At 41.8% G+C, this 19,680-nt stretch overlaps 1 gene segment (V, D, J or C); it reads right to left on the reverse strand.

Annotated features, from left to right (window-relative positions):
• Nucleotides 1-17,951: 17,951 nt before the first annotated feature.
• LOC130542530 (T cell receptor alpha variable 38-2/delta variable 8-like) lies at nt 17,952-18,593 on the reverse strand. The segment is given in 2 exon segments: nt 17,952-18,304; nt 18,545-18,593. Coding segments are annotated over 2 exon segments (402 nt in total).
• Between the last annotated feature and the right edge of the window lie 1,087 nt (nt 18,594-19,680).

Below are 19,680 nucleotides of genomic sequence, written 5' to 3' on the forward strand. Positions count from 1 at the left end.
TTGAAGCCACCGTGTCAGTTCTGGGGCTTTCATATTTATGATTTTGGGATGATTAGAAAACTTTCTAGCCAAAAATTCCTTCTCTTGTAGCATATTTCCTCTTATTTGCCCAGTCAATAAGCTGGGTCTCCACTCAGAATTTATCAACCTGGTGGGGTCTCTGGTTCGCACAAAAAAATCATGTTCTTTTGGTATAAAACTCCAAAGAGAAAGCAGGAAAAAGAATAGAAAAAAAGGATACATTGATGCCTTTGGACCAAGCAGTCCTGTTGTGTTGTCTTAAAATTTTTATTCAAGGACTATAACTTCAAATGTACAATATAAATAAATCTCTATTTTTATATGTGTGGCCATGCATCGCTCCTTATACATTCCCAAATGATGAAGAAAATGGATCGCAGGTTACAGATACAAACACTATTGCTCCTACAATGACCGAGAAGTAACATTCCTGACCTTTTACGGCCTGTGAAGGTTTTACTGATGTTCACCTAAGTGTCATGGGATCTATCATCCTACAAGCAGAGGAATGTGATTTGAGCTCGAGTTTTAGATAGTAACCAACCCAGCCCACTAACAAGTGTTGGGTACAACAGAGAAGAGGGGCCAGAACAAACCACCAGACTCAGGACATAGACTCTGTGGGCAGAGGAAGGAGCAGAGCTGGGGAACGGTGCCACCTTTCCTGGGCGGCAAGAAAGGCAAGCACGGATATTTTGCAAAATAATTAGAGGGAAGAAAACCTTGAAAATAATAAAGAATTGGTATTATGACTTTGAGAAAGTGTGTAAACAAACACTAGAAACATTCTGAAATTTCTTAAGGGTGACCTCTCATTGCAAACTATTTTGGGACAAGAGTGTTATAAGACAAGTAGAGTCATAACAGGACCTAGAAAAAGATAAACTAGGTTCTATCAAAGTAGATACTACTTCCTTTGCCAATAAACTAATGTGTTTTCACCAATCCCCCAACAGGGAGATTAGAATTTAATGTGTAATTTTATGTCATTGTATTGAATTGTGTCACAAAAGCATATAGTAGGGCGCCTACTAGTGGTAATGTTTGAGTTAGTTCTATTATTCAGTAATAAAATCCCCCAAAACCATTGTATATTCACTGAGGCCAGCATCCCTTAGAAAAGGAAGTATTGATGCTATGGAATCATTACAGATAGTCCTCTGAGAAAACTGGCATAGGTCACCTTGGAGAATCTCATTTGGGGAATAAATCCCCCTGGAGTCACTGAAGGTAGCCTTGGTTGGAGAGCAGCTGCAGAACCCTCAGGGGTTATTAGGAATATCTTTCCTTAAGAGGATCAGCACATAACCCTACAGTCACTCTAGAGAAAGTGAGTGAAATCAGACCCATAGGGGCTAAGATATGCAAAACAAAAGATACTTACCACTTAGCTATGGTTCTCCACGGAAGATGGAAAAGGGGATGTTGTTTGAACCCACCACATGAATGCCAGGATTACTCTGCACCAAGCATTCTTTGGTTTTCCAGGGTTTGGGTGATGGTAGTTGTCTGTGAAGATGAGTGCAGGGGTCTGCAACCAAGGCACGAGGCCCAGGGAGGCTGACACTGAAGGAGCGCGATCGCTCCTTCACAAGAAACAAGGCACGAGTCCATGGGGAGGGGGCCACTGCGTGCGCATGGGAGTGGGCCTAGCCCTTTCTGCACTGCCTAAGCCTGTCCATTCGTACAGGTCAGGGGCAGGTGTGGGGAAAGCCTCAAGAGGGAGATAACGAACTTGCTGCTTATGTGGCAGGTTGTTGCTCTAACAATTAGCTGGAAAAATAAGAGACCTGAGGGTATTTGTACCCTGGGCTTATAGGCTATGTATATGCATAACGTTTTCGTTAAATGGCATGATGTCTGCTTTTTCCAATTAGCCTTTTTATTTTCTTTTAAGGTCCTCCAATAAGAATTTCTCCATGCATTGGGATAAATAAATATCTGAATTACATGGATATTTTCTGATGACTGTAGTCAGTACTTTGGGAGGAAAAACTAGGTAAGGACCTCCTTATAGAATATTCTTTTATAAAGCATTTATTTATTTTCTTCATCCATTGGTAAATGTTGTATGTTATGTTCATATCTAAAACAAATAATGAGTCCATGTTTCATAGGAATTACATGTGACGGCTGCATAACATGAAATCATTCTGTATGGACGGCTGGCGTATTTTGATTATGAGGCAGTAAAGGATGAGACTTCATAATCTCAAAAAAGACACACTTAAGATATTTTCCTCCCCATTTTCTTTTCAAGAAAATTTTCACAGTAAAGAAATAAGAGTGAAAAACACCACCTTTTCTCATTCATTTTAGAATTTCCCTGCAGGAAGAGATAGAGTGACCGATAAGTAAGCCTCGTAACTATGGTCCTTGCAGCAGGGGTGGCCAGAGCTGCAGCTCAGGTTTGGTACAGACTGACAACATCAGGGACACCAAGCATGCATGGTACCAAAGTAGGTGGCAGAGAGGCCACCTGGGAGGCCGAGGCATGCAGGGTGCTGCCATGGCCTTTGGTATCAAGTGAAGCTGGGAATCATCCTCCTGCTTCACTGCTCCTTTTGATGCCAATAAAAACAGATTCCAGGCTCTTCTCCAGATCTCATCTTCTCCAGATCTTCTCCTGCAGTCTGTCTAAAGTAGCCCTTGAGTAATTGCACCCAGATGGTACAGTCTTTTCCCTCCTGAATGTTTAGGGACAGAAACTTTGCTCTGTTTTCACCTCTGCATTTAACCCCATCCAAAGAGAACATTTCAGGAGGAAGAGTATAACTATCCCTATGATCCATTTCCTCTCCAAGAGAACCTCGGATGAGTCACACTGAACCTTGTCTCCATCCATGAACATTGTATGACAATTCCATTACCCCCATGGTTCCTTCTCCAATAAACCCTCAGCTCATAGTCTAGATGAAGCCACAGAGTCGCTACTAGTAGCTTTTTCTTTCTTTCTTTCTTTCTTTCTTTCTTTCTTTCTTTCTTTCTTTCTTTATTTCCTGTCCAGTTCAGTGAAGATTCAGAGGTAGGTGCCTTGAAAGTTAGCTAGGGATCTCCAAATATGGCAGTTTTTTCTTTTTTCTCCACAGAAGCACCATTTCAGCAGATGTTCCTACCACTTAGAATCACCTCATGCAATTCACTCAGTTCTTCCTTTAAAAAAATACTCTGGACAGAACTTGGCGTGTGTGTGTGTGTCTGTGTGTGTGTGTTGCTACGTGCTTGCATATGGAACAGTGTCCCTTTCGGGATGTAAGAGAAATTACTGAAAAAGTAACCCACAGAATTAGTGTGTATACAAGTAGAATTTGCTTTTTGTAAGCCAGCAAGGTGTTTCTCAAAATTTCTTAGCAAATTAATCCTTAAAAACTGGTTGATTTGGTCAAGTGACAGAAATGTAACACCAGTAAGCTTAGGCGTGTGTGACTTTGGCAGAGGTACATATGGGTTTCATGTGTCCAAGGTGCCAGGGAACTGAATCCTGCAAGGATTCTTCTTTCATTCCACAGAATGAGCTTTATTCACTAAGACCACACTGCAAACCTACTCTAGCTAGAGTTCATCTCACAGCATAGCCACTAAGGGAGGACAGAGGATCCTTCTTTCCCATCCCAAATTAAAAAATTCTAGGGTGGGGTTTTGCTTACATTAGTCTGAGTCAGGTTTTCCTCCCTACATTCCCTGCAATGCTTCTCTCTCTTTCTGTGTCAAACATTGTGCATTCTTCTAGTCTCAACTCCTCCAAAATGGCTGCACCAAGTTCCTGCGGCCTTCTACAATCTCTCTCCCTTCTGAATTTATATAAAGCCTATATTCCCCACCCCCAACCCCTGCAAAAAATTCATCCCTTTCACTTTTAACTTTTGTTCTATGCATGTTTTTTTAATCTTCCTAACTTACGACTCCATTAAGACCAAGACTAGATCTTGTGAAATTGTTTAATACTCCCGTCCCATCATTTATCACATTACCTGACCCTTGGTGGGTGCTTTGTATATGCCTTTGACTACAATGTGATTGAACGGTTCTACCAGTTGTGGAGAGTTCATGCAGGAAAGGGAATTTCAGTGGGAACTTGCCTGAGACAATAGAGGATTGAGTTTAGGATTTTTAAAGATGGAGGGAGTGTATTATGAAGCTGTCCCACATTGACTTCCATGAAGGTAATGGGTGAAAAATCACTGCCCCCAAATCCTAAACAGAAGCCTGTTACACAGAGAATCACAAGACGAGGCATTAGCTTAGTAGTTAGACAACCGGGTTGGAATCCCACCCCATCCACACCAGCTGCATGATCTTAAGCTTAACATTTATCTCCTATAAATCCTGCTTTCCTCTTCTGTAAAATGTAGATGTTCTGAGGAGTAAATGAGATTGTTCATTCACTTAGCACAGTGCTTGGAGTAGAGTGCAGCTTGATATATACTCGTTATTATTATTATTATCATATGTTGTCTTTTTTCCACAACTTGTGTAAGAGATATTTGAGGACTTGAAGAGGCTGTGATGGTGTTCTCCAAGAGCTAACAAGAGTCAGAAAAGGTACACTGCTCCTAGGAGGGCAAAATGAATCAGAAGTAGCCACTCACGTGTAGGGGAGTCCTAAAGAAATGAAACCTTCCCACCCTCCCAATCTCAGCCCCCTCCCCCAGTTGAGTCCACACAGTTGAGACAACACTGTTGTGGTGGGTATCTACTGTTTTGTTCGCTTAGAACAGTAACTCCCTCCTAGTAGAAGATAAACTCTAAGCACGTGGTCCTAATGGAGGCTGCCATCTTACTTACGTAGCCACCTGAGACAACCGCCGAATGACCCAGGGGTGGCCACATGATGCAGCTAAACCAATCACATCACCATACACTCTGCAGTCACAGCAGAAAGAGAGAGGGGCATTGCGGAGAATGTAGGGAGGTAGGGGTGAGGAGGAAGTGTTTGTGAAAAAGTGACAAGAATGGTCTAACATAGAAAACAGAGCCTGGGAAGTAGCCTCTGGGAATGAGGGTGGGTTGGTAAAGTGAGGAGCCGATGGTGGAAGTTGCTGAAGCTAGTCAAAAGGCCTTAAGTTTGTGTAAAAAACTATTACGAGATTTCGAATAGTGAAGTGATATAATGAAAAGATATCTTTAAAAGAAGGGTGTGGCAGTGGTACAGAGGGTCGTTGGGAGTCGGTAGGGTGGGGCGGAGGACAAGAAAGACCAATAACGGGGAACATACCTTTCAGCTTGGTGGGAGGAATTATATGTGTGGTAACTGTGTGCTGAGTGTGTGGGGAACGTAGAAGAGACAGATTTCAGGATTTTTTCCTTATGATTCAATGCAGACTTTGGAATTATAAAATAATATAAATTTTTAGAAAGTTAGAAGTTCGAATGAAAAAGTTATATACTTCTAAAAATTACCCATTTCATCAATATCTATTTACACACAGTAGTGATGATTTTAAAAATTCCTTCCTGAGATGGTGTTATATCATTTTTCTCATTCTTAATGTGTATTTGTGTTTTCTCACTTTTTTCTTAACAGATTTTCTAGAACTCTTGGCTTAATAAATTCTAATTTTTGTTTTGCTTTTCAATTAGTTCCTACTTTTATTATTAGAATTTTCCCTTCTTCATTTTGGCTTATTTTGCTTATTATCTTTTTTTTTATTTGACTCCATTATTTGACTGTTTATTAATAAATGTATTCAAGACTGCACATTTTCTTATGGGTTTTGCTTTGAACAAATGCACAGATTTTTATATGTAGTGTTATCATTAGTGTTAATTTTTAATGACCTGCAGCTTTGACTTTTAGTTCTTTGAACTGGAAATTATTTAGAATACCATAAGTGGTTAATTCCCTTCCTAGTCATTCATTGACTATCTTTTAATTATTAATTTCTAGTTTTATTGCATTGTGTTCAGAGGATATAGGTTTTATGAATCTTTCCTATTGCTTCTTTGAGTCATAATACATGTTCATGTTTTGGTAAATATTCCGTAGCCATATATATATATATATATATATATATATATATATATATATATAATATATATCAAGGTTATTTTTCATCTCCCTCTTTCTCTTTCTCTCTCTGAGAAATAGATGTTAAAATATCCCATGCTTAGCCTATTGTCAAATTATTCTTATATTTCCAACAAATTCTGCTTTATCATTTTCTGATGCAATCCTGTTTTTGAATAAAAGTGGACTCATTCATGAGTTCATCCATCCATTTATGAATTCAACAAATCACTATTGAGAATCTTCCGGATCCCAAGTGGAGCTCTTTGTCTAAGACAACGAACAAGACAGACTCCATCCCTGATTTGTGAAATGTGCAGCCTCGTTGAGAAGGTGACATGACCAAACTGGGTGATTGCCACTAAGCCTGGAGGATGTGTGACAGGAGAAGTACAGGGAGCCACGGGAGGTTAAGCAGGTGATTATACCTGAGTCGGGGGTCTAGGAAGGACCTCCCTAAAGAGGTAACATTAATAGACACATTTTAGGATCTGAAAGCAGACAGCATCAGTCAGGGTTCCAGCAGGAAACTCGTACACACAAAAATTGCAAAATGTGAGGAGAGTTTAACGAGGCACCAGTTATAAAAGTATAAGCAGGGTGTAGGAAACACATAAGGGATAGTGCTATAGTCTGGGAAGAGGATCAGTCCAGACCTTAAATGGATCAGAGAGAGTGATTACTGGAGTCTGGAGCTAGAGGCTGTTTGGACAGACATCTTAAAGAGCTGACCTTATGATAGAGGGTCAATGTCAGTCTATGTGAATCTCACAAGGAAGATGGTGGGGGACTAGATATCCTGACCTTATGTTTCCCTTCCCCCTTCTCTCTGCAGGTGCTCCCCTTGGGCCCAGACCGACTAAAGAGCAGCAGACAAGAGAGCCGTGTTGATGCAGTCCCTACAGGTTAGCCAGCTGGGGTGCAGAGCAGGATGGAGAGGGGGATGAAGAGAGAACCTGGAAGGGCAAACAGGCGATATGAAACCCACAGTCCAATGTGGGGGAAGCTGAGAAGTGGAAGATGAGGCCAGAGAAAGAAGCTCAGAGCAAGGAAGGTTTGTGAACCTTAGTAATGATTTTAGATTTTGTCCTGTGGGCGATGGGCAGTCATTGGTTAATTTTTAGCAGGAGTGAAATGATCACATTTGTGTGTTTATACAATAATTGGCTATACTGAAGAAAATAACTGGGAGGGAATGATGATTTCCTTCACTGTGATGAGGACCCTGGAAGAGGAGGAGGACCTATAAACCGGTGAGATGATGAGCTTAATTTGGGGCCTATTGAGGTTGGAGCATCTAGACGAGAAGGGTCTCGGCTACAGACACCGATTTGTCCATGTAGACCAGCCAATAGGTATTTGGGGTTTAGGAGTTGATGAGATGGCCTAGAATCTGTGTGTAGTGTAGGGGCAGAACATTTTCCCTTCCAGGTTCTTTGGCTGGCCTAATCATTAAATTTTTAAGACAGATTAATAGGAGAAAGGCAAATTGAAGCCAGTGTGTATGGGAGCCTCAGAGATGGGAGACTCAAGGGCAAGTGCAGCAGTTGCGGCTTACGTGCTATCCTGAGCTAAAGGGATAGGGGCGCAGAGCTTTAACAGGGAGAAGGGGTGGGCATTCACAGGACGATACGAAGAGCAGATGTTTCAAAATTCGATGTTCGCCCTGCCATAGAAATAGGTTTTTCAAGATAAGAAGTTGTCTCTGGTAATTCCTCTCCTTCCGTACCAGGCCCCCTATCTGAATTCTTTTAGTTGTTTAAGGGAGAAGGTAAAAGTTTTTCTTAAGTCTCCTGGATCTTGATTGACTTCAGCTCAAAATAATCTGCATGCTAATGTGACACATTTTGAAGTGGCATATTTTGCTCCCCTTCAGTAGTGGGATTAGGAACCCCATAATTGGAGAAACTGGTAGAGAAGGTACAGCCTTCAAAGGAAGAAGAAAGTAGGGATGGCTAGGAAGGTAGGAGAAAAACCTGGAGAATTTTGAGAAATCATGCTTTTGAATTATTTAATGAGCAGTGTACTCCTAATATGTCCTTGCTGAGTCAGGGTGGGCTTCTGTATCCAGGATATCAGGATAACATGAGCGAGGTCATTTCAAGCATGAGACAACTCATGCTGACATTTGGTAGACTTTCTTCATCTCCAGGAGTAACTCTGGCCTAGAATTCTGAAACCCTTTAAGGAAGATATGAATTTGAGTTTTCTTCTTGCAAAATTTCCATGTCTGCTGATTCTGCTTTTGTGAAGCTGGTGTTCAAAGCCAGAAAGTGCGATGCAATTGTAGAGAAAAGTATATATACAGTCTGCGGGATTTGACACTCTTACTGTAAATGAATCATCTACTTTTGTTGACCTTCGTTGCTAAATTCAGACTACTGAAAAATAATTAGGAATGTTTCAAGACATTTGGTCCATTAGACTTCCTCTAACAAAGAAATCTTTAAATGTCAGGATATCAAATTAAATTTTTAAAAAAAGGCCAGCTACCTTCCCATCCAACCTAGATGTCTATGGAACCAAGACTTTATAGTTTAGGTATTAGGAAGTAATTATCTGATTCAGAACTAGAACAGCCTTAAATGTGCTAAAAAAATAAAAGAGTGAGCCTCTGTCCAAGTTTTAGTAAAGTTCTTGGTGAGAGAACATTAATAATAAAAATAGCTGATTCCGTGAGTGCTTACAGGGAAAAAGATATAACTGTACAGACAGCAAAATAAAGTATTGGCAGAGTTGATACAACAATTCGAGGTTAATTTTTCTTCCAGGCTATGAACTCATAACACCTCTTCTATTTCTGTGGGTTAACCTCCAATACACAGGAGTATAAACCATATGAGCCTTTCTCAGTTATGGATTGCTAGGTAAATACGCTGTGACAACAAGGTTCCGTTCCCCAAGAGTGTCAGGTAAGTTCTTACTGGAAAATGCTCTTGCATGATAGAGAAAAAGAGATCTAGCACTCATCATTTTTTTCCACCCAAGAGGGGACAACTTCCTCTTTCACAATTTTATTAATGAATGACCATGGCATTTAAAACTGCTTTTCCCAAGATAAAGATACATGTGTGTTTTGTGTTGAGGAGGCAGATTATGCACAGAGACTGATCTGCTTTGCCAGCAATGTATTTAATAGATGTCCACTGTGGGAATTTCACATGCCAAGAGTGTGCAGGAAAATATTTCTTAATAAACCAATAAATAATATACTCCAAATCAATGATCGATTAATCACCCTATTGTTCCAGGCGAGCGGAAATGAAAGGAATCAAGTCCCTATTTAGTTAAGCGTACGTTTATAGGAGTTGGTACTTGGGACAGGTGGCCTAGCCAGCCAAGAGCTGATGTCCAGCTGTGAGCCCCAAAGTAAAAGTCTCCTGTTGCTAGAGCATGTTGCTAGGGAATGACGGAGTTGGTGTTGAGGGACAAGATGATGTTCTTCCTGGGGCTGCCGTATGGCTTTCCCCATGGCTGGTAAATAAGTCTTTGGCAGAAGTTAATTGCCCCAAGGCTTTCAGAGACCTCTTTAGAACAGCAGAGTCCCCTTGCCCAGACTGAACACTCTCAGAGACGCCTCACAAACTCTTGGTAATTATATATATGTTTTTAAAGATTCTATTTATTATTTATTTGAGAGAGGGAGTGAGAGAGAGAGAGAGAGCACGAGCAGGCAGAGGGAGAGGGAGACGCAGACTCCCCGCTGAGCAGGGAGCCCAGTGTGGAGCTCTATCTGCGGACCCTGAGATCATGACCTTTCATGACTTCATCATGAACTAGTGGAGTAAAACCACTTCACGTAAGTCACGAACAAATGGATTTGAAATCCTATCAAACCAATACGCACAGTGTCAGTGTACAGAATGAACTGTGTCATGCAAGGGCTCAGCCCTATCGTTTTCCTACTCATCAGTAGCTAGTCTTTCAATCCAGAAATGTCAAACAGATTTTAGGAAATTGATCAGATTTATTGAAACTTAAGACTCTTTCCTTCCAATTTCCTGTGGATTTTCCTCAAACCTCATTACTGAATGAAGGCTTACTGAGAATGAGTCAGTAATATTGAGAGCAGTCTAATGCAGTGATCGTCAAACTAAGGAACAGAGACGTATCTTAAGGGAATCAACTTCTAGACCCTCAACTTCTCCGTGTATGCTTTTCTAAAAACGATCTGCCTGAGACCTCGACTGTGTCTCTCACTTCACAACTGGGCTTCTCCAGCTTTACCCGAGCAGGACTCTTTCTTTGCAGCGTTGTTCTGCAGTTTGAGAATCTCAGGAGCATTAAGGAAAGGAGTACTTTTTGTGTGTGTCGGGGAAACCTCCTTCAATCAAACAATTATAGATCCCTGTCATTTTATTAAGAAATGCATTTTCAAAGACATTTTTGTCTTTTATGTTAAAAATCTTTTTTAAATTCTAGTATATTTAAGTAGTTTTCATCAGATATGCGTTATTAATCATTGTATTTACAATTCAACGGAGGAAAAAATAACAATTAGAGCATTATGGTCTAATGCTATGGTCTTAATTTAGAGCATTAAATTTAAAAAATTTCAATCTCATACATGTTTTTGTTGCAGAAATTTTGAGTCAATAAAAGGCTTTTAATGAAAAATATATTATAGTCAATCTGCAGAAGTTGAATGGAAATATGATTTTGAGGAAAGAAAGGAGCAATATAAAATCTTCAATTGTTAATGAAGAGTTTTTTCATGAATTTTAATTGGATGTTTATGGGTAGCAAATCACTTCTGTGTTAAGATTTCATCGCATATATTTAAAAGCTATTATATGATTTTATTTGAAAATGTCAATATTTATAATACAGGGAAATTTATAACCTCCACGAGTATTTAAACATTTAAAGTAATGATAAAATATTTTAGGAGTCATCTTAAAAATGTGTGGTTGTGTAGTTTCCCAAAGTTTGACTGCCATTAACCTAATGTTCTGGTTGGCCTACAGACAGGAACATGCTTTGATGGCATGCAGAATTACCATCAATGGATATTGATGTAGGAAAGATGTTAAGGGTTCCAGGCCGACAGCCAAGGAAGAATTCTTGAGACATCTTTGGTGCAAAAAGGTGGTTTTATTAAAGCACAGGGACAGGACCTGTGGGCGGAAAGAGCTTCACTAGGCTCATGAGCAGGGGCCCATGATATACTTTCAAGTTGAGAGGGGGTTAGGGATAGTGTAAGTCTCGAAGGAATTTTGGAAGCAAGGTTTCCAGGACCTTGAGGGGGCTACCTATTGGTGGGAAAAGGTCATTTACTACGTCTAATAAAACCCCAGTCGTGAGACCCTTCAGATGTATATTGGTGGCTGGTGATTGCCAACACGTGTCTTGGGTGGTTTAGAGAAAAAGGAAATTTCTAAAGGAATTTTTATATGTTAAAACAGACTTATATAACATATAACCCCCTGCGGTCGGGGGTCGGGATAGCACAGCCTTTTGGTCTTAGCAAAGTATTAACATGGAGGAAGTTGAGTCCCTAGAGGAATGTCACTCTGCCTGTTTCAAGGACTTGTCAGTGGGCTGTAGGGAGTAAGGAAATGTAATAATTTCTCTTCTGCCTTGGTTTCCCACGTCAGATATGTATGTGTAATCCGTTAGCCCTTCCTTAAATTTGTATCTTCTACAGACTGGTGGAAAACATCACGGAAATTCATGCAACTTCTTGAACGTTTCTCCTTTAATGTGAATCTGAATGAAGTAAGACAGAACAAGGGACTTTTAGATCTGACGGCACTCATCCTTCTCAATTTGCAGACATTCTGTGCAAGAAACGATCAAGCTGTCATTCTGAGATACTGTCTCTGTAGTATCTAAGGTTATCTGCTTTAGCCTCCCCATGAAGCAGAAAGTGTTTCCTCCTGCCATGAGACCATAACTTCTGCTTAAAATGACTGATGCCTGGTATTGCAGAGAATAAAGAAGCCAAAGAGAAGTGCCGACCTAAGAACAAGAGCCCAAGTGTAGAGGGGAGTGCATTAAAGCTCCATGCTGCTGCCTTTTTTGTTTACCATCACGCAGGTGACAAGTGGTAGCAAAGCACATTAGTAAGAAGCAGATTATCCATCGGGATTAATTTATGCAATCTCCATTCCTAAAGGTTCTACTTTGGCCAAGTTCTTAGGCAAAGACTAAGATTAGTATAGACACATGTTATATTTGTGACTTATAATAAGATATATATATTTGGTCTTTATCCCCATTTTTGGGCACAGAGCACCTAAAACTCTTGGAATTTCATTTGGTGAACAGGATAGAGGGGTCTTTGGTTATGTTAATGAGGCTACTTTGGGAGAGCACTTAAGGATGGGGGCTGGTGGCGGTGGAGGAGCCAACCACAGGATGGACATTTAATTCAAAGAGTAAATGGGTGACAGACTAAGGGGTCCCCATCAGGACTCTGTTCTAACATTATGACTCTCTCCTCCCAACCTGTGTCTGTTCTGATATTCATACCAAATCCAAACAGGTTACTAGGTATTAGGCTAAAAGTGTTTAATATCATCCCTGCCTGGAAGGAAACACCGATGTGGGAAATGAAAGCAGAAGAACAATTATTAAATTTCCTTACTACTTACAGCTCATTGACAAGTCCTTGAAACAGGCAGAGTGACCTTCCTCCAGGGATTTAGCTGCCTCAAAGTTAATACTTTGCTGAGGGCAAAAGGCAAAATCTTAACCCAACCCCGAGGATCCTGTAAGTCTATTTTAACACATAAAAATTTCTTTGGAAACTTCCTTTATCTCTGCCCTCCAAGGTTTGTGTTGATAATCATCCTCCAAGCATATGACCAACCCATATACGTATGAAGAGTCTTGTGCTTGAGTTTTTACTAAACAGTAATAAATGACATTTCCTAGCAATAGCTAGCCCGCTCAGCATCCTGGAAACCTTGTTTCCAAAATACCTGGGAGGTTTGCACTGTCCGTAACCCCCTCTCAACTCGAAAGTATAAAATGGGCCACTCATGACCCCAGTGCAGCTCTTTCTGCCCATGGGCCCTGTCCCCATGCTTTCACAAAACCACCTTTTTAAGATGACTCCAGAATTCCTTCTTGGCCATTGGCTTTGAGAACTTAACATCTTTCCTATATCAAACACAATATGTACAATATCATACTGATGTGGGTTTGGAATATCAGTGAGGTTCAGTGGGGTGGAGTCTGGAGCCAACGACCAAGAAAGAATTCTTTTTTTTTTTAATTTTTTTATTATATTATGTTAGTCACCATACAGTACATCCCTGGTTTCCGATGCAAAGCTCGATGATTCATTAGTTGCGTATAACACCCAGTGCAACATGCAACACGTGCCCTCCTTACTGCCCATCACCAGTCTATCCCATTCCCCCACCTCCCTCCCCTCTGAGGCCTTCAGTTTGTTTCTCAGAGTCCATAGTCTCTCATGCTTCATTCCCCCTTCTGATTACCCCCTCTTCAAGAAAGAATTCTTGAGACGTCTTTGGTGCAAAATGGTGGTTTATTAAAGCACGGGGACAGGACCTGTGGGCAGAAAGAGCTCCTGCCCCAGCTTGTGAAGGGTGGCTGATGATAGACTATGGGGTTGGGGGAGGTAAGGAAACAGGGAGGTTGAGAAAGTACTTTCACATGTTGTTGAAGATCGCAGGATACCGGAGGCCTTGCCATTGTCAAGTTCACTTGTTAGAGGGTTGTTTTTCCCTCCAGCAAGACATTAGCATTAAGATGGTTGGGGGCTTCCTGCGGGAACATCACGTATCCCACCCAGGAGTGGGGGGGTGGGAGGTTGCGGGGTGTCAGCTTGTGCTTTGTCTTCAGCCAGCCTTCTGCTCCCTCATCAATACTATAACACATAGTCTACTAGGTGAGAGAAAGCTGACACAGGATAATGAAGAAACATGAAGAAAAGATTTTTAAGGTTTGAATTAAGGATATTGAGATAGGGAGACTACCCTGGAACACCTGGGAGGCCCAATGTACTCACAAGGGTCTTTGTAAAAGGGAAGCAGGAGTGTCAAGCAGAGGTCAAAATGACGTGACTGCTGGTTTTGAAGACAGAAACAGCCGTGAGCCAGGAGTGTGGCAGCCTCTGGAAGTGAGAAAAAGCTCGAGGGTTCCCCTTCCCTCCCCCACTCTACCCTGAGATTCCAGAAGGAATGCAAGAGTAAACACCCTGATTTTAGTTCAGTGTGACTTCTGACTTCGAGAAGATGAGAAAATAAATGTCTATTGTTCAAGCCCCTAAATGTGAGGTTATTTGTTTTAGCCGCAGTAGAAACTGAACGCAGCAGGCTAGAAGTCTGAGGCTGCGGTGACTGTTTCTGGCATCAGCTGGCCAAAGCCTACTTCCGAATAAAGCCAAAACAAGGAAGAGCCAGTGAGAGGCGAGTTCTGAGTGACATCATCCGGGCATTTGGATCCAGACTTCTCGAAGCCCGGGTTCTTCCATTTTTGTAGCCAACAAGTTTTTTGTTTGTTTGTGTTTTGCTTCAGTGACTTTGACTTGTGGCTCTTTCTTCCTTGTAAACAGATTTATGTACAAATATTTTTCTTTACTATCTCAATTTTTCTTCTAATCGCCCTGGTTTGGTAGCAATATACTTATGCTCACCTGCAAAAGTGACTGATTGAGTAGAGTAAGGTGTATCCCAAAGATGTAGACTTTTATAGCCATGGGAACTCATGCAGTGGAAAAACTGTTTATTTACGTGGGAAAGTATTCAAGAATACATTAGGTTTTCACTAGAGGAAAAAAATTGGAAAGCAGTGTTCACAGCAACACCCTGTCATATGAAAAACAGTTCAAAAAGTTACAAAAGGGGTTTCCTATGAATATTTGGAAAGGTTAAAAGAGTTTTTTGACTACATTCTTCATTGAGGGACACAACCTGACTCTTGGAACGCTTAGTAACACCTGTGCCCCAAACTGTGTTTTTAAACTTAAAATGCTATTGAAAAATACATTGGAGAAGTTTAGAATATTGAAATTCCCCAGTCAAATAATTATAAGCTAGTATGAAGGCACGAATTTTCTATGTAAAAATGCAATCATGGTAATGCTGTTAATTCGACTTTTAACCTCGCCGACAAAGATACACGAAATTAGGTAGTATGCAATTACGACCTAGAAGAAGTGAGGACGGGTTACAAGTGTAGGCACATTGTAGCACTATTATCATGCATTTCTTTCTTTCTCATAATCCATCTATGTATCTATGAAATTAATAAGATTGAGGGGCTGTAGCATTTGCCATTCTCTGGGGAGGCAGAGGGTCCAGTGATTAATGAGCCATACACACAATGTGTGATTCTAAGCAAGTTAGCCTCTTTGAAGTTTAATTTCTTCATACAAAATGGGGTTATCAGTAATACCCACAGCATAGTTTTGTTGAAACTACTAATGAAATAATTCATATTCTGCACTTATCAGAACGTGGGGCACATAGACATAGGCAGTAAGTATTAGCTACTACTAATATTATTATTATCAATATAGTATTGTCAATTACTATTCAATATTGATAGTAATATTACTATTACTAACCATAGTAATTTTCTGTATAGCATGTAGTGTCTGTTTCCTCTGAGTTAGCCCAGAATCAACTTTTATTTTATCCTGTTTAATGAGGAAATGAGGAAAATGCCATCAATTAATTAACGTCATTCAAAAAAAGTAATAAAAAATCATATCTGTGAATTAAGGAATGTTGTAGGTACTGTTGCTGTTGAAATGAATAAAACTCAGTCTCTGATAGCTAAAGCTTGTGCTTCCGTGGGGGTACAGTAAAAAATACAGGTTTAAGTCCTATAAAGTATTAGGTTTGCCACATTAGGTGTGTGTCCCTAGATGACTATTAATTAATTCAACCGAGAGGAGCTCTGTGAAGGCCCTGGCACCAACAAGGGAAAGAAGACACAAACTTTCCGGCACCCGGGTGACTCAGTCAGTTAAGCGTCTGCCTTCGGCTCATGTCAAGATCCTGGGGTCCTGGGATCGAGCCCCACATCAGGCTCCCTGCTCAGGGAGGAGTCTGCTTCTCCCTCTGCCCCTCACCCCGCTTGTGCTCTCTCTTGGATCTCTGTCTCTCTCTCTCAAATAAATAAATAAAATCTTAAAAAAAAAAAAAAAGGGAAGAAGCACGCTTTGATATGACTTGACAACTAGCCTGAATCCGTAAATCTTGATGACTACTTGGACCTGAGGGCTACAGGGGAGGGTAAACTCGAATGGCCCAGAGTTATCTGACTTGTGTGAGACGTGATACTTTCACTGAGTTTCCAGGCGTGTGAGCCAGGGCTGAGCTGTGGTGTTCTGGCAGTTGAGACCGGAAGGAGTGTGATTAGAGTAAGTGGTCAGAGTGGATGGAATTTGGGGAACACGGGAGCCCTCGGGCTCCAGCATGTGAAACTAAAGGGTGGTGTTCCAGACAACTCCAAGTTGTTCAACGGGACTATGAGTGGGGTGCTGAGCCATGGGGCCCTGGCCTAAGGCAGCCAGTAGAGAAGCTGTCAAGAAGACCGTGGAGAAGGCACAAGAAATCCCAAAGTTCCTCTGCATGCCACCAGCTCTGGCCCCAGTTTCAGTCTGGGTACTGAGTGCCTCATGCTAGGACTGATAACTAAGGGGTGACAAGGCATTCCTGTGAATGCTTGGTGCTAGTTGTTATTCAGCAATCTGACTTTGGCTCCCCTTGGCCTCTCCCAGATCTAGTAACTTCCGCCGCTCCTTCTAAACACACCTCCATCCTCAGCTCCAGAACGCACTCAGTGGACTGAATGTTTCAGCCATGGAGTGAGTATCTTATCCAACTCTCTCCCACTCACTCAAGGTGGGCGGATGGAATCAAGTACTCTGCGGGGGGTCTTAATAGTAAACGCTATGTCTTGAGGGAATTACAGACATAAAAAGAAATGCTGGCATTACTTTTTCCATCCTACTGGGGTTTTTTTCCTTTAGCAAAAGCAAGATGGACTCCTCTCCAGGTCCAGACCCCCCCCCCCACACACACACACAATGTCTCAGGGCATGTGGAATGGTGACTGTGGTGATTTGGGACTTGATTCTTCTAAATGGTCCACTTCCTCCCGCGTGGCCTCATCAGAGGCACTGATAGCATTACCAGAAGTTAACCTTTTCGTAAGCGTTTGCTGATGAGTGTTGGCAGCGTGTGAAATTCTATTTGACAGTGGTTTGTTCTCTTTCCTCATTTTCTTAGGTGGGACCAGTGGTGCATTAAAGACATTTAAGAAATACGGGGTGAAATTAGGTTCAAATCAGGGAGAATGGCTGATAGAGCAATTGGGAAACAATGAGATAGACATGATGTAGTTTTTCGCAGTTCTGTAATTAGAAAGAAAGAACGTGTTACACATGCAAAAGAATCAGATAGCCTCGGCTTGGAGGTGGAGGATGGAGAAATTCTCCAAACTCAGCAGCGGCAGGTTTTTTTACTGTGTGCCTGAATCCTGAGAGAGGCAGAGGAGGAAAAATAATGAAAAAATAATAAGATTTGTGGGGAAAATAGGAAATGTAATCTCGGATAGGCTGCCTTCGGTATGATCCGATGTTCGGGTGGATAGCAAAACGAGTAACATACACTGTGAAAAGGTTAAGGCACGATTCTAGAATGTAGCTGGGGTTCTAGATATGCGAGTCCCTGGATAGAATGTCTGACCTGTCCTGTGTAACACACCGGGCCATCGGGGTTGAATGAAGCCAATGCCCATGAAGGGGCTCTGCGAACCCTTAACACTCGTGTACGTTCATTATTTCTATGACTATTTTGAGAACTATGGCTTATGGACATCCTTTCTGCGTTTCCTTCAGTCCTATAGAATAGTATTTTTTTTCTCCGGAGAAGTCAATGACTTCCTCTCTATGTTCCTGGTACCCCCCTAACCCCCCACCACACCCCCACCTCCGCACCTACACTGAGGTCTGAGGTTTCTGTAAGTCTCTCCCTGCTGCTCCTGTCACTGTGCCCTCAATGAGAGCACAGAAATACATCGCAGCATCCTCCAGCCAGGACTCCAAGATCCTGAGACTGAAGGATTTTTTTGCTTTCTGGAAGTCCACAGAAAAGCGATCCTTCATTGCATTCTCTTGCTTAAAAGCTTCTTGGCGAATAATGAGAATCAACTCCCCGTTGGGGGGCTGTTTGTACCAGAACAAATAATCAGTGTTACTAGTGTCATACGTGCAATGCAGGGTCACAGCCTCTCTCTCCCGCACAGACATGTCTGGTTGAGTCTGAGTGACCTTCTGGGTCGTGCTGGATGCTGTGGGAAAGAGGAGAGCGTATCTTACACCAGGCAGATAGGTCAGGCAGACTCACAAGCTGATCCCTTCCCCCAACCACCTTTCCTCTTCTTGATCAAACTTCAGGCAACATCCATCAGCTTCTTTGCCCCCAGTTGCCAGAATCAACAAGGAGGTGAGATGCCTGTGTTCCTAATCTTTCTCCCTAATCCCCAGTCCTGTTGGATAATAGTAAAAGCAAAAAGCTGTGCCTTCCTTACCAAGATAGGTGCAAACCACCAGTGCCCACAGCAAACTGGGGCAAGCCATGCCGGTAGCTCTCTTCTGCAGGGTGAAAAATGCCCCTGTTCTGATCAGAATCTTGAGTATCATCTGTGCTCGGTGACATCACTGCTCCACCACAGGAAATGGTATGTCAGGCGAGCTGTTGGTTATGTCTTGCTCAAAGTTTATCAATGCTTTTTGTCTTCTGCTTCAGAGAATAGAAGTTTGGTTATAGTGCCACATGAAAAGAGATGTCAGAAGTGCAGTTTGTTCTGAGATAAAAATCAAGAAGAGTAGGAGCTGCTAAATTGCTTTTGTGATGACCTAATCTAGGAGAGGAGGATGGAGTGGGTGGGGAAAAGACAGGCAAAGCTAATGTAACGACTTCAGCTTTCTCTGTCAGCTTGCTTCCTCTCTCTCTCTTTTCTTTTTTAAAGTCTTGAAGCCTTTATCATAATGGTCTCTGGGTTGCCATAACTCAGGTCTTGGTTATATTATTCTTTGACCAATCCTGTATTTTCATTATTCCTCCAAACTTCTAAAGAGTGATAAAGACAACAGCAGCGCTCGGATGGTCAGTGTTCTTTGCTCGAAGACTTCTTTTTCTCCTTCTTCTCCTCCTCCTTTTCCTTCACCTTCTTCTCCTTCTGCTTCTTCCTCTTCTTTTTTAAGAATACCTGGCGTAGGGGGCCCCTGAGTGGCTCAGTCGGTTGAGCAGCTGACTCTTGGTTTCGGCTCAGGTCATGGATCTCAGAGCCCCAGGATCGAGCCCCATGTTGGGCTCCAAGCTCAGCGGGGAATCTGCTTGGGATTCTCTCTCTCCCTCTCCCTCTGCCCCTCCCTGCTGCGTTCCCACACACGTTCTCTCTCTCTCTGTAAAATAAATAAATCTTAAAAAAAAAAAGAATACCTGCGTTAGGTGGTGTCAAGGAGCTCCACAACGCTACAACACCTGTGGCAAATGTTCCCGTAAGGACTTTCGTGCACATGGCTTGTGTGAATGAAGGATCAGAACAGTTGATATACGACTTATTTGGGAACACTCTGTTGCACACCTGACAGTGTTTCACTGCCATGTCATCTTTCCTCATGCACGCATTCTCCTATGAGGAGGCAATTGAACAAAAATGAA

This window comes from Ursus arctos, unplaced genomic scaffold (assembly GCF_023065955.2).
Source record: "Ursus arctos isolate Adak ecotype North America unplaced genomic scaffold, UrsArc2.0 scaffold_37, whole genome shotgun sequence".
NCBI lineage: Eukaryota > Metazoa > Chordata > Mammalia > Carnivora > Ursidae > Ursus > Ursus arctos.